A 21,506-nucleotide genomic window follows, 5' to 3' on the forward strand; every position below is an offset into this window, starting at 1 on the left:
GCCTATTGCGGACAGTCTGAGCACTGATGGAGGGATTGTGCGTTCCTGGTGTAACTCGGCAGTTGTTGTTGTCATCCTGTACCTGTCCCGCAGATGTGATGTTCAGATGTACCGATCCTGTGCAGATGTTGTTACACGTGGTCTGTCACCTCGAGGATGATCAGCTGTCCATCCTGTCTCCCTGTAGCGCTGTCTTAAGCATCTCTCAGTGCGGACATTGCAATTTATTGCCCTGGCCACATCTACGGTCCTCATGCGTCCTTGCAACATGCCTAAGGCACATTCATGCAGATGAGCAGGGAACCTGGACATCTTTATTTTGGTATTTTTCAGATTCAGTAGAAAGGCCTCTTTAGTGTCCTAAGTTTTCATAACTGTGACCTTAATTGCCTACCATCTGTAAGCTGTTAGTGTCTTAATGACCGTTCCACAGGTGCATGTTCAATAATTGTTTATGGTTCATTGAACAAGCATGGGAAACAGTGTTTAAACCCTTTACAATGAAGATCTGTGAAGTTATTTGGATTTTTTACGAATTATCTTTGAAAGACAGAGTCCTGAAGAAGGGACGTTTCTTTTTTTACTGAGTTTATGTACTGTAGGGATTGTGTTACAAATGCAGGAAAACATCTGCAGATAGGATTTGTTAAGAATGCACTTTGGAAGGTCAGCTTTCTCTGGTATTGGGTCTCGCCTCCTCAAAATGCATTGTCTCCTCCCGGGGACCTTTTCTTAAATGTGTTTTGAAAAGGAGGAGAGAGGAATTGAGGAAGAGCAAGGTGTTCCATCTGTGTGCTGTGTGGCTGATAGTGAGCCTGCAGGCCTCACACTCTGCTGGTGGCATCACCTCTCTCACCTGGTCCCTGCGGTGAGGGGCAGGTCTATTGGACATCTGTCTTTCTCGCTCTGGCATCAGGTAAAAATATCTTCGCTGTTCCATTGCTTCCCTGTTTTTTTCTTTCTTCACACAACATGAGGTGACGAAACAATGCAATTACACCAATTTGCATGTGTTAATTTGATTAATTAGTGAATTGAGGAAAGAGAAAAAAAAGCGAACTCCACTTCTCTCGAGGAAGGAACATTGCACATTGCAAAACTGTGCACCTGAAAACTTTTCTTGTTCCAGCTCAGCTCAAAAAGAAAAGCTGCGTGGCATAGAAGCTATTTGAGAGACCCGTTAATTGGTTTTTGAATATGTTGAGCTAATTAGTTATATGCAGATTAGGCTTGATTGGTTTGAATGCAAAGTGTAACTTGCACCACAGAGGGGGATTGGTAGATTCCCTCCCCCCTTTTACTTATCAAGATATAGAGATAATTGCAATTAGGGGCATTTGCATACGTTAATGAATTTGTCTGATGCTTCTCAAAATCACAGACGTGGGATAAATAATTGATACCATATCAGCACTTCAGCACATGGGCTGGGGATGTCAAGCTGCCACCCTGCAGAAGGGTGGCAGCTACAAATAAAACCTTGCCTTCACTGACTGACTGACAACTGCTAGTCATTATCTCTGGCAGATATATTGAGTCAAAGAATTGCAAATCAGCAAAAAGTGTTTATTTATGGAATCCCCTGTGAATAAGATACCGATAATACAATTGCATCGGTTTCTTGATCATTTTCACTGTCTTTAAACCTAAACTGAACAGTTAAGAGAAATGTTCTGATAAGTTTTCCATGTATTTTGATGAGATGACTGGCCAAGTATTAGTCAAGCTACTGGATCAAATGGTATTTAGACTAGGTATACAAATGAAACATTGGGTGCCACATTGGTTAGAACAGGTATAGAGACGGTTTGTGTGGCTGTTATCAGTATGCAATAGTCCTACGTTTTAAAAATGAACTGATTTTAAAAATCCACTGATCTAAAATGACTGGATAGGTACCTCCAATTCATTAACAGGTTCCACAATATGTCAGATCGGTGTTTCTGTAGGTGTTCTTATATATATCGGGTATATTGCTTCCCCTTACGTAGTTCTTTCAGATCAGGTTTATTCTGGTTATTATGATTGAACTCCACTTGTGTCTATGGAAGTATGGGAGTCTAATTAGAAACAAACTGAGGAATGCCAAAAATACCTTGACAAAAACGTTGTTTTTTTTTAAGATTTGAAACTCATGCTCAGGTTTGGATTATGTTTGAAGAACCCGAGGAATGTGTTCATCCTTTAAAACCATTCTACATCATTACCAAAGAAATGCTTTGAAATCCGGCCATTAAAACACTCATTGTTATTTTGAGTGTGAACCTAATTGGCTAACCCTAAAAGAGGAACTGCTGAGACACCGACACACACCACAATGCTTATGGTAGACTTTTCTCTGGGAACATTCATTTCAAAAGTCACAGCTGGCTACTCCAGTGTTTTTTTCTGTCTTCTTTGTAGGCCTGTTGCATGTTTGGTTTTAATTTCTCTCTGTAGAAAAGTCACGGAATAAGAAATAAAAGAAGATCATAAAAGCTGACTGTGATTTCTAGGCCAAAGGTACCTACCTATAAGATGGAAGTTTAATTAGCTAATTAAATAAACAGGATCTGAGGGGGTGTTTTCATGCCAAGAAACAATTCCGACATGCCCTTCAGTACTATATGTAGAGGCCCTATACCCTAACTTCCAAGTAAAGAACTCAACAAAGAAGTGAAAATGTCAAATTCATACGCAGTGAAGAAAGAAAAGTTATATGGAGTTATAGGTTTGAGAAAAAGGGTTGGCTTATTTCTTTCAGTTTGTTGTTGCATTGTGAGCACTGTAAAGTCAACAGCTGGACTGCTCTACTCAGCACCCACAGGAAAGGGGTCCCTCCCTTTTAATTAGGCCAGCTCACCAGATTAGGCCTCATTAGACTCCGACACAGGACTTCAGCTAAAGCCTGGGCCTCCAGCGTATCCCACTTTAATTGCTTCTGTAATGGCCCCAGCTCAAGCCTTTGAAATTCCATTCCTGAGGGTAATCGGCCATGTTTGTCTGAGTCCAGGAGCTTTACCTTTCGGTGTGAAAGCGCTATTTGTCACACCTCGCTACACACGCGCACACACAAACGGCAGGTAAATATTATCCAAACACTCATTACAGACACGACACAGGTGACTGGCAATATTATGATTATTATAGTTATTTAGAAAGTACTTTTTCTCCATATAGATGTTTTAGGCCACACAAAGACGCAATTCAACCATAGACCACAATACAATAATAGCACTAGAAAAGGTATGTACAGTTATTACTTCTCTCCATCTCAATGCCGCTCTCCTCTTCCCTCAACCTGGGTCGTGTTCATTAGGTACCAAACGGAAAAAACGGTGTGTAACAGCGAGGGACTACATGGCCTCTCCAATAACAAACACTTATTTCTGTTTTCCATCTACAGTGAGCCCTACTCAACACGACCCTGGTTATATGTGGACCAGTTCAACTTTGACCTTGTCCTCTTCCACCACCACATAACAACAATACATTAAGACGTATAGAGCACTGCTGCAAAGTCATGTTGGAATAACAATTCTCACCGGACAAATTTTTTAAACAACAATTACAAATGCATATTTGTATGTTCCCATAAACAGGAGTACATTTACTAACCCCAGGAACCATCTTCACCTGAAAACATAACTAAATATCGAAGACAATCGAGAAACACAAGGCAACCACTTGCAGTACAAAATAATCATGGGACTAAAAGGTATGTTTTGATGAATATTCTACAGGCATTCTTCATTTAGTACACAGAGAGTATATTTTTGAAAGTAGACGAGACATCCAGGCAGGTGTATTTGATCATTCCTCGTTCGGCCTAACTCGACAGTTCGAGTGAGCCAATGAGAGTTCAGGAATGAGAGTTCAGGAATGAGAGTTCAGGAACGTCCAGGGGGCAAAAGCTACGGTCGCATAGCACTACAACCAAAGTATTTCCTGTTTCCCTCAATCCGACACATGAAAGGGCCTAGAGTCTGAGCTCAGAGAGTGTGTGTCTGTGTATTCATGTGGCGATCTTGTTTTGAACACACTCTTCGTGTTTCGGGAGTCATTAAACTGTAGCTTGGTTGAAACAGCTCCGGACGAGAACCAGTTTATATTTATTGGTCTGTGGCATCTCCCTCTCCCTGTAGTTTTGTGCTGGCTAGGGAAAGGTGCTACATCAAGGATGGTCCATCACTGGAAATGCCATAGTCCTCTCAGGGCATTACTACAAGTCAGTCTTATGCAAGTCAGTCACCAATGGACTTACCGAAAACAGACACTGGTTTGACAGTATAAATCATCCTCTTCCATCATCAACAGTCTTTCCCTCCTCCGCATCTTTCCCTTGAAGCAGGAGACTTCAATTATGTCAAGGTTGAGAACATTATTCTCTATGACCAGAATAAACATTATTTTGGGGGAAATGCCGTGTTACTGGGAAAGCTAATGGGACACTGGCAGCAGTATCCGGAGTACGGATATCGGAATATCTGAAGGATGGGATGGATGGTGCAGGACAAACTTATGGGTGGAAAAGGAAGAAGAGCAGGAGGAGGAGGAGGCGGGGGAGGAGAAGGCACACGTTGCTTTGTCACCCATTCTTCTTCAGCAGACCTGAGATCAGGAGAAAGAGGTGATTATTGGCACACATTGATTATGCATAAATACAAGACTACAAGAACAAAGACAGCAAGAAGACCACAGTCCAACACCACTTTGAACAGCATTTCTAAAAAAAACACTCTTGGAGACGTCAGAATCCACATTCATTAATTAAATCACATGGATTGGATTATCAACCAAGGGCTGTGCGGTTCTATCAGAACCCATCCCTTCACCTTCTGGTCAGGCATCATGCCGTTCCCCTGCAGCGAGGTCAGGTGACTGCTGAGCAGGGCGCCCCCTGGCCGGTCGTGCTCACAGAAGATGGTGCCATTGACATAGTGGAAGCGGTCACCCGGCACCAGCCGGTTTCTACAGGTGGCACAGGTGAAACACTGCAGAGAGTGAGGGACATAAGGAACTTTAAGAAAGAGCAACAGAAGCATGGGTTTCTCGCTGAGTCATATTGCTGTGTTATAAAGGGCCTCTGTGGCGTCTGTTGGCATCCCACTGGGCTAAGACGTCAGTTCAACGACTAGTTTTGATTTACATTTGGTTGAGTTGTCAACTAATGTGAATTAAACCCAAAACAATCTCCATCATTGGATTTAGGTTAAAAGTTGGGTGAAAAAAATATGAAATTCCCTTAAGTTGATGACTTTTTGCAAATCCAATCAGTTTTCCACGTTGACTCAACGTCATCACATACATTTTTTTGTTGTTGCTATGAAATGGAAACAATGTTGATTCAACCAGTTTTTGCCCAATGGAATGAGTCTTTTACTTTTAGGCTGAAGTTCCTCTTACCTTGAGGTGGTACACATTGCCCTGTGCCCGCATCACCATCTCACTGGCAGGGATGGACTGGCCACAAGCGCTGCATGCCCCGCTGTGCCCAAACAGCCTGTGGATGAACAACCCCTGTCAGACCACTGCAACCACTCACACCACAAACACTTCAACACATTACCCCTCTGACCAATGAAAGCAATGCTGTTGTTCAGCACCACACTTCTTATATCGGATTCTGATCAGCTCACCCTTTGCCAATTTTAAATAGAAATATCTCGAGCAATAAAAGGAAATATGTCCCAGACCAGTGGTTGAAGTCATGAATAAAGTCAAGTATAGGTCTAGATTCAAATACAGGGCTGTCAAACTCATTCCATGGAAGGCCTAGTGTCTGCAGGTTTTTCCTGTTTTTCCTTTCAATTAGGCAACCAGGTGAGGGGAGTTCCTTACTAATTAGCAGCTTTATTTCATCAATCAAGTACAAGGGAGGAGTGAAAACCCGCTGACACTCAGCCCTCAATGGAATGAGTTTGACACATGTTCCAGCAGGACCGAAAGGGAGGGATGCAGCATTGAATAGTGTTGGTGGTGATGCTGAGACATGTGACTCAGGTCTTATGAGCGCTCAGCCGGCGGCCACAGATTCCATGTGGGGTTTGAGCTGCAGATGAGGTTCGTGGCAGGCTACTGGGAGAGCCAGGAAGTATGTTACAGCTGATACTGGTGAAGAACCCAGATGAAGGGCTTTTTCTCCACAAGTCACGGATTACCTTCTGTAGATGCTGGTGATGTCATTGTTTGGTGTAAAGTGTAAGACAAAGACTACGGTCCACTACATACCTTTTGGTGAAGCAGACATTGCGTTGCTGATGTCGAACAGTTAGCCTCATTGTTAGAGCATGACCAGGTAAGTCCATTTTGTGAAACTTCCACACCACATTTGGTAGACTACCCAGAGCACATTAGCCCATCCCTCAGAGAGCCTAGTGTGTAGACAGTTCAACTGTTCAGTCTTAATACAAAGCCTCTCAACCGCTCTCACCTTTATTACACCCCCTCCTTGTGACACCTACCAGACTGGTTTGGCTGCTATACCCCCCCCCCCCTCTCCGGTTCCCTATCAGTGTCCCAGCTCTGACTGCACACTGTAATGAATTTTTGATCTTAATCCAAACAGTAATTTAATAAGCGAGCGCCCGAGAGGAACCCTGTTCTCCCTAATTAAGGCTCCCTCTCTCTCCCCCCTCTCTCCCTCCCCTCTCTCTCTCTCCTTCCTCTCTATCCCTCCCCTCTCTCTCCCTCCCCTCTCTCCCTCTCCTCTCTCTCCTCCCTCTCTCTCCCTCCCCTCTATCTCCCTCTCCTCTCTCTCCTCCCTCTCTCTCCCTCCCCTCTCTCTCCTTCTCCTCTCTCTCCTCCCTCTCTCTCCCTCCCCTCTGTCTCTCTCCCCCCTCTCTGCCTGTATCGGACTCAGCGGCACAGCGCCACTCGGCAATGAGAGCCTTGCCCTTTTCCACTAACTGTATTATACATTTGATAAGCTTCGTACTGAGTCCCGTTCTGCATTACAAATATCTGCGAGGATGGACCTTGAGCGTACATGGACACAAGGTGTTGCACTATGTTAGACCATCGTTTAAATGGACACAAGGTGTTGCACTATGTTAGACCATCGTTTACATGGACACAAGGTGCTGCAAGGTGTTTACATGGCACTGCACTGTTAGACCATCGTTTACATAGGTGCTGCACTGTTGGTTTACATGGACAAGGTGTTGCACTATGTTAGACCATGGACACAAGGTGTTACATGGACATGGACAAGGTGCTTCACTATGTTAGACCATCGTTTACATGGACACAAGGTGCTGCACTATGTTAGACCATCGTTTACATGGACACAAGGTGTTGCACTATGTTAGACCATCGTTTACATGGACACAAGGTGCTGCACTATGTTAGACCATCGTTTACATGGACACAAGGTGCTGCACTATGTTAGACCATCGTTTACATGGACACAAGGTGCTGCACTATGTTAGACCATCGTTTACATGGACACAAGGTGTTGCACTATGTTAGACCATGTTATGGACACAAGGTGTTGTTTACATGGACACAAGGTGCTGCACTATGTTAGACCATCGTTTACATGGACACAAGGTGACACAAGGTGTTGCACTATGTTAGACCATCGTTTACATGGACACAAGGTGTTGCACTATGTTAGACCATCGTTTACATGGACACAAGGTGCTGCACTGTTAGACCATCGTTTACATGGACACAAGGTGCTGCACTATGTTAGACCATCGTTTACATGGACACAAGGTGCTGCACTATGTTAGACCATCGTTTACATGGACACAAGGTGCTGCACTATGTTAGACCATCGTTTACATGGACACAAGGTGCTGCACTGTTAGACCATCGTTTACATGGACACAAGGTGCTGCACTATGTTAGACCATCGTTTACATGGACACAAGGTGCTGCACTATGTTAGACCATCGTTTACATGGACACAAGGTGTTGCACTATGTTAGACCATCGTTTACATGGACACAAGGTGCTGCACTATGTTAGACCATCGTTTACATGGCACACAAGGTGTTGCACTATGTTAGACCATCGTTTACATGGACACAAGGTGCTGCACTATGTTAGACCATCGTTTACATGGACACAAGGTGACACAAGGTGTTGCACTATGTTAGACCATCGTTTACATGGACAAGGTGCTGCACTATGTTAGACCATCGTTTACATGGACACAAGGTGTTGCACTATGTTAGACCATCGTTTACATGGACACAAGGTGCTGCACTATGTTAGACCATCGTTTACATGGACACAAGGTGCTGCACTGTTAGGTTTACATGGACACAAGGTGCTGCACTGTTAGACCATCGTTTACATGGACACAAGGTGCTGCACTATGTTAGACCATCGTTTACATGGACACAGGTGCTGCACTATGTTAGACCATGGACACAAGGTGCTGCACTATGTTAGACCATCGTTTACATGGACACAAGGTGCTGCACTGTTAGACCATCGTTTACATGGACACAAGGTGCTGCACTATGTTAGACCATCGTTTACATGGACACAAGGTGCTGCACTATGTTAGACCATCGTTTACATGGACACAAGGTGCTGCACTATGTTAGACCATCGTTTACATGGACACAAGGTGCTGCACTATGTTAGACCAGAGGTGCTGCACTGTTAGACCATGTTCGTTTACATGGACACAAGGTGTTGCACTATGTTAGACCATCGTTTACATGGACACAAGGTGCTGCACTATGTTAGACCATCGTTTACATGGACACAAGGTGCTGCACTGTTAGACCATCGTTTACATGGACACAAGGTGCTGCACTATGTTAGACCATCGTTAGGCAGCAGTGCATAAGTACCATATACCCCTTAAAAAATATGAATGGTGTCATTCTATATTGATGACTAATTAACAGAGCACTTTTTGGGGCAAAAACACCTTTATATTTTTCTTGTGCAATTTCCATTTATTCATGTTGGTTGCAAGCATTGTAATGAGGAGTTATTAGAGTCAAGGTGATTTTATGCAATACATAGCTAGTAGACCTACATTCAATTTGCAACCATACATCTTTCAGTAGATCACATTGTCGGGAAGTAGAAGTGTGCTATTTATTCTGGTGGGTGTGGCTTTAAATCCTGTGTATTCTTAGTGAGCTGATGTACAGTGCCCAGTGTCTCTGCTCTACCCAGCAGGCCTCCCTTCGTGCGGGCGTTCTTGGGCTGTGTGAGTTTCCAGACTGCGCCGGATCTGCCCCAGTGTTTGCCCTGGAGAGCACCAGTGCCTGAGAAGTGCCAATGCAGGCACACACACACAATCCCAGTCTGTGTTGGACCAGCCAGCCTCTCGCTCTCTCTCTCTCACACACACACATAGTCCAGACTGGGCAAGACATTATTAAGGCAAACAGTGTAGGAGCAATGCTGTGGTGATGGAATTGGCTAATGTGCAGTCTTTCCTCGGTTTCCCCTCATCTTACGCAACTGCTTAGGTTTTGTCATTAAAATGGGCAAAAAGTAGTGAAAGACAGAGTTGGTCATGTCTTGAGAGGATAGAGTAGCTGTCAGAATCTCCTTGTTCCCCCAGACCCACACCCAACCCTGCTGTGAGCATATACCTCTTTCATAACACCCTCCGGTCTCCGATATCCTGCCACACCCTACCTGACCGCATTCACACCCAAACACCTGGTGCCTTTATGCGTGCATAAAACAAACAGAGAGAAAAGGACTTGACAAATTCCTCCACTTTTCCAACTGCTTTCAGAGCTGTCTGTGCTTGTCTGACCTAGCATTAACAGACTCATCAGGCGGGATCAGTTGTGGAAAGTGGATTTCCGTTGCACTTTCACTATTAACTCGTTATTGAAGGAGAAGCTCACTAAAATTGACTTTAGGTTGTAGGCTAACCATCTCTCAGCTGTTTTAGTTATCTTCAATGATTTTTCACCTGGGCTGTGTTGAATATTTAAAACACTTTAATTTCACTTTGTCAACATAGCCCAGGTCCAAAATGGTTGATGTTACCTAAAACATTTGAGAGACCGTTAGCTTACAACCTATGGTGTTTTCAGACTATATAACATCCCCATGTACTTCCCCTTTCCCCACCCCTATGTCACCGTAGTATGGTAGTTTCCAATCAAATCTTTTTCCTCCATCTGCATGGACAATATGGAGGCAGACACTACACCTGCCTACAAGACGGTGAGGATGAGCCATTATCGTGCTGCATCCACCCCCACCCAGACTCCTTTCTGATTTGAATGCTGCCTTCCCTGAAGCTCACCTGATGTAGTCGTTCTTGCAGAGGATCATGCCCCCTTTGCTGTAGCAGGTGGTGCCAATCTCGCCCAGCTGGGCGTGGCAGCAGGAGCACTTGAGGCAGCGCGTGTGCCAGTAGCGCTCCATGGAGAAGAGCAGGAAGCGGTCGGCGATGCGCCCACCACAGCCCGCGCATGACCTGCCTGCCGAGCCACCGCCGCCCCCTGTCACCGCCACGGCTGATGCCTCCACCCGGCTGTTCACCATGGTTGGCCTGGAGAGAAGAAGGGGGGGGGGTGAGAGATATAATGTCATCCTGAGTAAGGATGATAACAACAAGGGTGGGCGAATGGAAAAGTGTCTATTCAGCTGTACGAGAATGTTTGAGCTTAACATGGAGAGAAGGAATGATATTTCTGTTTTAAAGACATTAACAGTCCAGGAAATAACACCACTGACACCTTTATTAACAGGCTTTATTTCAACTTAGGGTATTTGGTTGATGTTTACCACAGCTTCTACATTCTATTCCGGAAACCCACGGAACATTCAGGAAATCAAGCTTCCTCTCGGTCATCCCCGTTATCATGGTTATCCTAAATACATCTGTGCCATACCGTACTTTACAGCCATCTGGAACGTACCATACCGTACTTTACAGCCATCTGGAACGTACCATACCGTACTTTACAGCCATCTGGAACGTACCATACCGTACTTTACAGCCATCTGGAACGTACCATACCGTACTTTACAGCCATCTGGAACGTACCATACCGTACTTTACAGCCATCTGGAACGTACCATACCGTACTTTACAGCCATCTGGAACGTACCATACCGTACTTTACAGCCATCTGGAACGTACCATACCGTACTTTACAGCCATCTGGAACGTACCATACCGTACTTTACAGCCATCTGGAACGTACCATACCGTACTTTACAGCCATCTGGAACGTACCATACCGTACTTTACAGCCATCTGGAGCGTACCATACCGTACTTTACAGCCATCTGGAGCGTACCATACCGTGCTTTACAGCCATCTGGAGCGTACCATACCGTACTTTACAGCCATCTGGAACGTACCATACCGTACTTTACAGCCATCTGGAACGTACCATGCCTGGCTTTATAGCCATCTGGAACGTACCATACCGTACTTTACAGCCATCTGGAACGTACCATACCGTACTTTACAGCCATCTGGAGCGTGCCATACCGTACTTTACAGCCATCTGGAGCGTGCCATACCGTGCTTTACAGCCATCTGGAGCGTACCATACCGTGCTTTACAGCCATCTGGAGCGTACCATACCGTGCCTTTACAGCCATCTGGAGCGTACCATACCGTACATTTACAGCCATCTGGAGCGTGCCATACCGTACTTTACAGCCATCTGGAGCGCACCATACCGTACTTTACAGCCATCTGGAGCGTACCATACCGTGGAACGTACCATTTACAGCCATCTGGAACGTACCATACCGTACTTTACAGCCATCTGGAACGTACCATACCATACTTTACAGCCATCTGGAACGTACCATACCGTACTTTACAGCCATCTGGAACGTACCATACCGTACTTTACAGCCATCTGGAACGTACCATACTGTACACCCACTTGGAACGTACCATACTGTACACCCACTTGGAACATACCATACTGTAAACCCACTTGGAACGTACCATACTGTACACTCACCTGGAACGTACCATACTGTACACCCACTTGGAACGTACCATACTGTACACCCACCTGGAACGTACCATACTGTAAACCCACTTGGAACGTACCATACTGTACACCCACTTGGAACGTACCATACTGTACACTCACCTGGAACGTACCATACTGTACACCCACTTGGAACGTACCATACTGTAAACCCACTTGGAACGTACCATACTGTACACCCACTTGGAATGTACCATACTGTACATCCACTTGGAACGTACCATAGAGGTACACCCACTTGGAACGTACCATACTGTACACCCACTTGGAACGTACCATACTGTAAACCCACTTGGAACGTACCATACTGTACACCCACTTGGAATGTACCATACTGTACACTCACCTGGAACGTACCATACTGTACACCCACTTGGAACGTACCATACTGTACACTAACCTGGAACGTACCATACTGTAGACCCACTTGGAACGTACCATACTGTAGACCCACTTGGAACGTACCATACTGTACACCCACTTGGAATGTACCATACTGTACACCCACCTGGAACGTACCATACTGTACACCCACTTGGAACGTACCATACTGTACACTCACCTGGAACGTACCATACTGTACACCCACATGGAACGTACCATACTGTACACCCACTTGGAACGTACCATCCTGTAAACCCACTTGGAACATACCATACTGTACACCCACTTGGAACGTACCATACTGTACACACCTGGGGTAGGTAACTAGATTCAGCTGGTAACTAGATTTTTGTCAGAGCAGATTGTCGGGGGACCGAAACATAATTATAATAATTTGTACACTGTAAAGGAACCACAACCAAGCCCAAAAAGAGATTGTATTTGAAAATAATAATAATACCTTAATTAAATTGCGACACGATCACGTACATCTTGCTGGTGATTTTAGTATTTTTTTGGACGAAAACTAAAATCTAAAATCCACCCAACTGTACTGTACATCTACCTGGAATGTCCCAACTGTACTGTACATCTACCTGGAATGTCCCAACTGTACTGTACATCCACCTGGAATGTCCCACCTGGAATGTCCCAACTGTACTGTACATCTACCTGGAATGTCCCAACTGTACTGTATATCCACCTGGAATGTCCCAACTGTACTGTACATCTACCTGGAATGTCCCAACTGTACTGTACATCTACCTGGAATGTCCCAACTGTACTGTACATCCACCTGGAATGTCCCACCTGGAATGTCCCAACTGTACTGTACATCTACCTGGAATGTCCCAACTGTACTGTACATCCACCTGGAATGTCCCAACTGTACTGTACATCTACCTGGAATGTCCCAACTGTACTTATAAATCCACCTGGAATGTCCCAACTGTACTGTACATCCACCTGGAATGTCCCAACTGTACTGTACATCTACCTGGAATGTCCCAACTGTACTGTACATCCACCTGGAATGTCCCAACTGTACTGTACATCTACGTGGAATGTCCCAACTGTACTGTACATCTACCTGGAATGTCCCAACTGTACTGTACATCTACCTGGAATGTCCCAACTGTACTGTACATCCACCTGGAATGTCCCAACTGTACTGTACATCTACCTGGAATGTCCCAACTGTACTTATGAATCCACCTCGAATGTCCCAACTGTACTGTACATCCCCCTGGAATGTCCCAACTGTACTGTACATCCACCTGGAATGTCCCAACTGTACTGTACATCTACCTGGAATGTCCCAACTGTACTTATGAATCCACCTCGAATGTCCCAACTGTACTGTACATCCCCCTGGAATGTCCCAACTGTACTGTACATCTACCTGGAATGTCCCAACTGTACTGTACATCTACCTGGAATGTCCCAACTGTACTGTACATCCACCTGGAATGTCCCACCTGGAATGTCCCAACTGTACTGTACATCTACGTGGAATGTCCCAACTGTACTGTACATCTACCTGGAATGTCCCAACTGTACTGTACATCTACCTGGAATGTCCCAACTGTACTGTACATCTACCTGGCATGTCCCAACTGTACATCTACCTTGAATGTCCCAACTGTACTGTACATCTACCTGGCATGTCCCAACTGTACTGTACATCTACCTGGAATGTCCCAACTGTACTGTACATCCACCTGGAATGTCCCAACTGTACTGATATACACATGGAATGTCCCAACTGTACTGTACATCTACCTGGAATGTCCCAACTGTACTGTACATCTACCTGGCATGTCCCAACTGTACATCTACCTTGAATGTCCCAACTGTACTGTACATCTACCTGGCATGTCCCAACTGTACTGTACATCTACCTGGAATGTCCCAACTGTACTGTACATCCACCTGGAATGTCCCAACTGTACTGTACATCCACCTGGAATGTCCCAACTGTACTGTACATCTACCTGGAATGTCCCAACTGTACTGATATACACATGGAATGTCCCAACTGTACTGTACATCTACCTGGAATGTCCCAACTGTACTGTATATCTACCTGGAATGTCCCAACTGTACTGTACATCTACCTGGAATGTCCCAACTGTACTGTACATCTACCTGGAATGTCCCAACTGTACTGATATACACATGGAATGTCCCAACTGTACTGTACATCTACCTGGAATGTCCCAACTGTACTGTACATCTACCTTGAATGTCCCAACTGTACTGTACATCTACCTGGAATGTCCCAACTGTACTGATATACACATGGAATGTCCCAACTGTACTGTACATCCACCTGGAATGTCCCAACTGTACTGTACATCTACCTGGAATGTCCCAACTGTACTTATAAATCCACCTGGAATGTCCCAACTGTACTGTACATCTACCTGGAATGTCCCAACTGTACTGTACATCTACCTGGAATGTCCCAACTGTACTGTACATCTACCTGGAATGTCCCAACTGTACTGTACATCTACCTGGAATGTCCCAACTGTACTGTACATCCACCTGGAATGTCCCAACTGTACTGTACATCTACCTGGAATTTCCCAACTGTACTGTACATCTACCTGGAATGTCCCAACTGTACTGTACATCCACCTGGAATGTCCCAACTGTACTGTACATCTACCTGGAATGTCCCAACTGTACATCTACCTGGAATGTCCCAACTGTACTGTACATCTACCTGGAATGTCCCAACTGTACTGTACATCTACCTGGAATGTCCCAACTGTACTGTACATCTACCTGGAATGTCCCAACTGTACTGATATTCACATGGAATGTCCCAACTGTACTGTACATCTACCTGGAATGTCCCAACTGTACTGTACATCTACCTTGAATGTCCCAACTGTACTGTACATCTACCTGGAATGTCCCAACTGTACTGTACATCCACCTGGAATGTCCCAACTGTACTGTACATCTACCTTGAACGTCCCAACTGTACTGTACATCTACCTGGAGTGTCCCAACTGTACTGTATATCTACCTGGAATGTCCCAACTGTACTGTACATTCACCTGGAATGTCCCAACTGTACTGTACATCCACCTGGAATGTCCCAACTGTACTGTATATCTACCTTGAACGTCCCAACTGTACTGTACATCTACCTGGAGTGTCCCTACTGTATATCTACCTGGAATGTCCCAACTGTACTGTACATTCACCTGGAATGTCCCAACTGTACTGTACATCTACCTGGAATGTCCCAACTGTACTGTACATCTACCTGGAACGTGGGTGATGAGGAGAGAGAAGCCCCACAGACAGGAAAGAGAGAAGCCTCGGATTCCCAAATGTGAGTTTTGGCACGGTAACCAATCGGTTGGCTCTGGGATTCGTTGGCAAAGAGAGCTTAGGCCTATTCATTTAAGGGATATGGCGGGGGGGGGGGTACAGTTTCCTGAAAAATATGCGCCTCAGAGGCGACTGGCACCCTGGGAAGCAGCCGTCCCACGACAACCTACACACAAACCTCTTCTTACTAGCCAAAGCCGCACTGTCTTTGAGCCGGCTGCAAATATAACCTCTCATTGCAACTTGATAATGTGTCCCAGAAGAGAGGTCTTTGATGTTGCAGAGTCCTGCTCAATGAATAATGTTGTTGGGTCTTCTGTGTTGTTGGGTTGCACTGGGTGAGTAGACTAGTCGACAGAGGTTTTTTGAGTGATTACAAAAACTTTCGTTCGGGTTACGGAGTTGACATTCCGGTATACCAATATATAAACCTTCTTGTGGTGTAACGGAGATGACATATGGGGTCCCATATCCTTTGAGACACCAGACAACCAATGGTAATCTACATGATGTCTCCACATTCCAAGTGTGCCGTTATCGGTTCATTTCTACTATATATCCGAACTTCCCACTTTTACGTTTCAAAACTGAACTGATTTCATGCACAGCTGGGGATAATATTGCTTTCAAATCACACTAACAAGAACCATACCAGCATGCAACTCAGCAATGAGTCAGCCATTGCTTTTCACCGGCTTCATGATTCATAATTATGGCCAACAACACTAAATAATTGCAGCGACGGATTTCATTTTCCAAATTAACAACAGCGTCCTAATTTGTCCTCCAGTGCTTCTAATTTAAATGAGGGCATGTTTTGCTTTACGAGTGCCCTTCCCACAAGACATTTCAGTCCGCCGCTGGTCCACCACAGTTATGCACTCTCTGCTTGGGACACCTGGCTCCAATCAAGGAGAGCTGAGCTCCATAAGAGAGGCCCAGGGCAACGCTGGACTGACCCCAACAAAGTGCCTTCACATGGGGCACCAACCCTGCATCTCAGGACCCATAAGAGGAACACGACAAAGAGCTGAGGGACCAAACCCTGGCGGTAAAGCTTTTTCCACAGTGCTACTCTGCAGTATCTAGTTCAATAGATGCATGTGCTACGTTCACTACAGACTCTTTACATGTAGCTGCTGTAACCAACCCATCTATTGACATTTGGACAGGTGAGATATTTTTATACATTCTTGACATAGGTTAGCACTTGACTTATCACAGGCCTATCAGTACGTGCACACACACACACACACACACACACACAGACACAGACACAGACACACACACAGACACACACACACACAGACACACAATATCAATCCGATCGTGAATATCAGCACAAGACATTTCTCTGTTTGATTGATGACCGTTACGCTAAGCTGTTTCCACAAGCCCCTTTTAAAAAGGCCGCTGTCAATTTCTCTGTGGCTTTGAGAGTCCCTGAACCAGGCAAGGCTGTTGGAAGAAAGGGGGAAAGCTTATACTGTTGCCTTAAATCCAAGGTATTGTATGAGGGGGAAAGAGGGCTTGGCGTCTGCATGTGGGGGATTGCCTGCCATCTGGGACTCTATCACGTTATTTCCTCTAGCTGTTCTTCCACCGAGGTCAAGAGGCAACAGACAAGAGATGCCCTGGAGGGTTCAAAGGTCATCCACAGAGCTGCTCTGATTGGGGATGTCAATCGGGGGTCGCGGAGGGCCAAGTAGCCACAGGAAGGCAGTGTGACCCCTTCCTGGAAGGGGGGCGTCCCGGGGCACATTTCAGCCTTTACCAGTCGCTTTCAAATGCCAGCTGGCAATGTGCTGTCTCAGAGTCAGGGTCAAAGACAACCCTGACAAACTGGAGACCAGAGGCAGCAACTTGAGAACATTTTTTTTCAAAAATACCTGGGGGCAACAACATTGTTTTCCAATTTACTCCTCGCAATGGGTCCTACAGCTGCATCATAGGATGTGGAATTGAAATCAAATTGAAATGAAAACACTTGATGCCAGATTTGTTCGGGCAATGTGGGGCATCATAGTTGAGGGGATGGACTATCCCACCTAAGGAACAGTAAGGGAAACATTTAACAGTACTGTGCAGGGGGGCAGAACCTTCTGCAACTATCATAATGGCATATAGCTATAAACCATTATGCAATTAGTGCAATGAGGTCATTGTGTATGATGAATACACAGCTTGTCTAGTGAATTTACAGTTTGTAAGACACCTTACATGGCCCATTTCTGCTTGCTGCTTTGCAGTCCGTTTCCTGTGTTCAGAGCCAGACGCCTCGGGCAGTGAATTACCAGCGTGAAATCAATTACTATACCCCGAAATACAAGAGCCTCCACCCTCGTGAAATAAAAAGAGGAATTCTGGTCAAATCTAGGAACAGAGGCGCCAATGTGACCTCCATTTCTCTTCCTCTCTCTCATAGCTCTCATAGACATGCACTTGAGTAGGAGCTATACCCTGTTTTTCTCTTTTAAAAGAAGGACTGGATAGTGTCTATATGGTATGGAAACATTTCCTCTTGACTACAATATGTCAACAAGTCCTAAGCCTCAATGCTTTTTCTGGCCATCTGGCAATTTGCCTGTCGAACCAGTTAGTCTCCCTTGACTCCAAACAGATCATAACATGTACCGTGAAGCCACGGCAGACCAAGTACAACCCAAGTGGAGAAGAGGCTACCCTTAAATGAATGATTATTTCCCTGTTTGTTTGGCTTCCTACTGAAGTCTCAGAAGAACTGCTGCAGTGCAGCTACGTGAAAGTCTCAAATGGGTGCAGAAATACTACTCGCTTTTTGTGCATTCCTCACCGTACCTGCGACAAGTTGCGGCAGCACAGCGAATGCAATCACACAGACACACACCTGCAGAAGCCTCAGCCGTAAGCGAAGATGAGCCAAAATAACCTCACAAAAAAAACATCACTGATCTCATGAAAATGCAAATCCTACATTTAATCATCTTTCGCAGCACACGGCAAACTCTGAGACAATACCTGAGCCATGCCCTGGGGGATGTCAGCAGCATCAGAGGGGGAGCCAGTGAAATTTCAATGCAGAGCAAGCCCCAACAATTACATTACCCTAAAAGGGACTTAGACAAGCTTATCCCCCCACTGAACACAGTAGACACCCACCTATTTTGGAGGGTGCAAGGACTTAGTGTTCCTTCTTATCAACACCCTGCAGAACTTTGGTGAACGCCATATCTTCATAACGCTGATTTGTAACCAAAGCCTATCGCTAAAAACAAGCTAGGGCATTTCTCATATTGGCTTTCTAAATACAAAGAGAAAAGGGGGTTAGGAAAGTCTATGCAAGCCAGATAGATGAACGAGCGGCACACAATGAGGACAAAGTTTAGAGAGGGTGACGGAAAGAGTTATTTTTGTTGAGATGAGTTTTGAGACCGCCCGAGTCTGTCCTTGACTAGGCTACTACTTACACTCCTTCCATTGATAAACTGGAGTCCTTGTTGAGCGATAAGAGTCTGTGGGCTCTGATTTGTAATAAGCTCGGTCTCCGCTGCTGCGTTTAATGATAAATGAATGATCAGGCAAAACAAAGGTTAGTGAGGAGGAGAGACAGCTGTGTTCCGCTCTAGTAATAGACTGATTGATGAAATAACCATTAAAAACAGAGGCTAATGAGGAGGAACACAATACCTTGGCTGTCTGAGGACAGACTGATGGATTGCATGTGGTTTCGGGTTGACAGAGCAAATAATGGTTCACTCGCCATTAACCAATTGCATTTGGCTCTTCTTCATTGAAATACTCACTTGTTGGTGATAAATACATTGTCAGCTCCCAATCATTTAGTCTTTTTGTATTGTTATGCTTCTTTTGGATAGGAACCTACATAGATAGCATAGGCCTAATAGGCTGCATTTACACAGGCATCCCAATTCAGATTTATTGCCCAATTATAAGCAAAAGAGCTGATCTGATTTGTCTAAAAGACCAATTAGGGGGGGGAAAGTCTGATTTGGGCTGCCTGTGTAAATGCAGGCTTATAACCTTATTTTTTTCAACATATGGTGAATACTAAACTGTGTTTTTATAAGACCACTCGGTATTTTTAGGCTTGGGCATAGTTTCTTTATCTTGTTGATGTGCATCAACAAGTCCCATATCTCACCAAAGTGGCTCGGATCAAATTTCACATTACACCAGTCACTTTGTAGAGAAGTATTGCTCCCTGTGCCTTTGGTAAACCTACACTAATTAAAACCTGTCAAAGCCCAACGCCCATCCCCCCCCCAGTTTAAATTAACAAATAACCCCGCTCACACAAGCAAGGGGAAGTCGTTTGTAATTAAAATAAATAAGCCTGACTGCACCATTAACAGCCACTATAAATAGTACAAATAGTACAGTGAGCAATGGTCAGGCCCGCTTGGCACCAAGGCAGATTAGCAATATATCCTTCTCTTTTAATAATGCGCTCAGGGGCCATAACTACACGCATCGCTGTTTCATTAAAACGGGTCTCTTTTAATTAACACTACGGCCGGCGCACAACTCCCCATTGTACCAGGGCTGCCTTGATGCAGAGATGCAGTCAAGATACCGGAGAAGACCCCCCCCCCCCCCCCAACAACAAAAGCATGGACGAACGGTTAAGAAATGTGTGCTATGATAAGGGATAAAAGTAAGTCATGTTCACCACTGGATAGTCAGAAGGAAATGTTGAATCACGGACAAATAGCTTGCGCTCAATAATTGTTCGAACATGACAGACAGAAAGGGGGACCAATAATACCCTACCCTACCGTTCATTACTGTGTAATAACACATCTACTAGGCTGAAACTTTAAACGATATAGGACTATTGTTAACAAATGTGTGGAAAAATGTGACGCGCTGCGGTGCTCACCTTGCCGTCGTGGTAGTTTAGGTGAAGTAACCGCGAGGAAATGATCACGATGGTGGTGCGCGCTACCACGAGACGTGCGCAACTTCAACCAAGTCGTGGACTGCTGCTTGCAATGGTAAATTGTTGCCGTTCTCAAGATGTAACAACTTCAAACGGTTGTTATATATTCCGATTGGAGAGCTTGCAAACTAGTCCAGAAGTAGTCTAGGCTAAATCTTCCTCTTCTTGTTTCCTTATTTTATACTGCGTTGGTCGACTTCATGGATTTCCTATAGACATCTGAAACAGTAAACTTGGTGATGAAGTAATTCTCTCATTTCAGATAGTCACAGCTCGGCTAAAGGAATTTGGTTCTTAGTTCTTGTTCATGGACATACAGCGCTACTATTTGTGAGAGGAAAGGCGGCTACTCCAGTTCAAAGCCAAGAGGGAATACACATTTAAATCACTCCTCCTATGACGCGTCGAGATTCAGCCCCCGCAGCCATTGAACAGCAAGGGGGTGTGGCATTTGACATAATGATGGATGTCTGTTTAAGGAACTTTTGCCTATTTGTGGCTGTTTTAAATAGGCCATAATCACCACCGCTGAACAATGTTGAAAAAGCAATTCATTAATCCTTAACCCAGCCCCCAACCTCCCTAAGGCAGAAGACGTCCTGTTCCAATTTCTTTTAGGACTGCTCTGACTCAGGCATAACTGGACAGTGACCCTTTCTTAACTAATGAAACGCCTTATACTGTACTAGCCTAGCCTGCATGCCTACAGTTACAATTAATACATTCACATTTTGGCCATTAGCAGACTAGTCTTATCCTAAAGCAATGTTTTACTTACGGTATGTTTATTTGCGGTAGCTATAGCAATGAATAGAATAGAATATCACATTTAGTAGCTTATTATATCTGTATTATTAATTTACCAGTGCAGAAACCACAAGTATTTAAAA

At 44.8% G+C, this 21,506-nt stretch overlaps 1 protein-coding gene across 1 annotated transcript; it reads right to left on the reverse strand.

Moving 5' to 3' along the window:
* Positions 1 to 1,552: 1,552 nt before the first annotated feature.
* lmo4a (LIM domain only 4a) lies at positions 1,553 to 20,980 on the reverse strand. Its single transcript, XM_064943371.1, has 5 exons — positions 20,557 to 20,980; positions 10,223 to 10,471; positions 5,386 to 5,482; positions 4,815 to 4,973; positions 1,553 to 4,590 (listed from the first exon to the last, which is right to left on the reverse strand). The coding sequence occupies exons 2-5, from the start codon at positions 10,462 to 10,464 to the stop codon at positions 4,582 to 4,584; spliced, it is 507 nt and encodes a 168-aa protein (XP_064799443.1). The 5' UTR covers positions 10,465 to 10,471; positions 20,557 to 20,980; the 3' UTR covers positions 1,553 to 4,581.
* Positions 20,981 to 21,506: the final 526 nt, after the last annotated feature.

Source organism: Oncorhynchus masou, chromosome 28, assembly GCF_036934945.1.
Source record: "Oncorhynchus masou masou isolate Uvic2021 chromosome 28, UVic_Omas_1.1, whole genome shotgun sequence".
In the NCBI taxonomy this organism is placed as follows: domain Eukaryota; kingdom Metazoa; phylum Chordata; class Actinopteri; order Salmoniformes; family Salmonidae; genus Oncorhynchus; species Oncorhynchus masou.

Excerpts from the sequence above, each read along its gene's own strand:
- lmo4a (XM_064943371.1), bottom strand. The coding sequence starts at position 10,464 with ATGGTGAACAGCCGGGTGGAGGCATCAGCCGTGGCGGTGACAGGGGGC. Across the intron at positions 5,483-10,222 it reads TGCAAGAACGACTACATCAG|GCTGTTTGGGCACAGCGGGG; the intron begins GTGAGCTTCAGG and ends GTTCATCCACAG. Across the intron at positions 4,974-5,385 it reads GCAATGTGTACCACCTCAAG|TGTTTCACCTGTGCCACCTG; the intron begins GTAAGAGGAACT and ends CACTCTCTGCAG.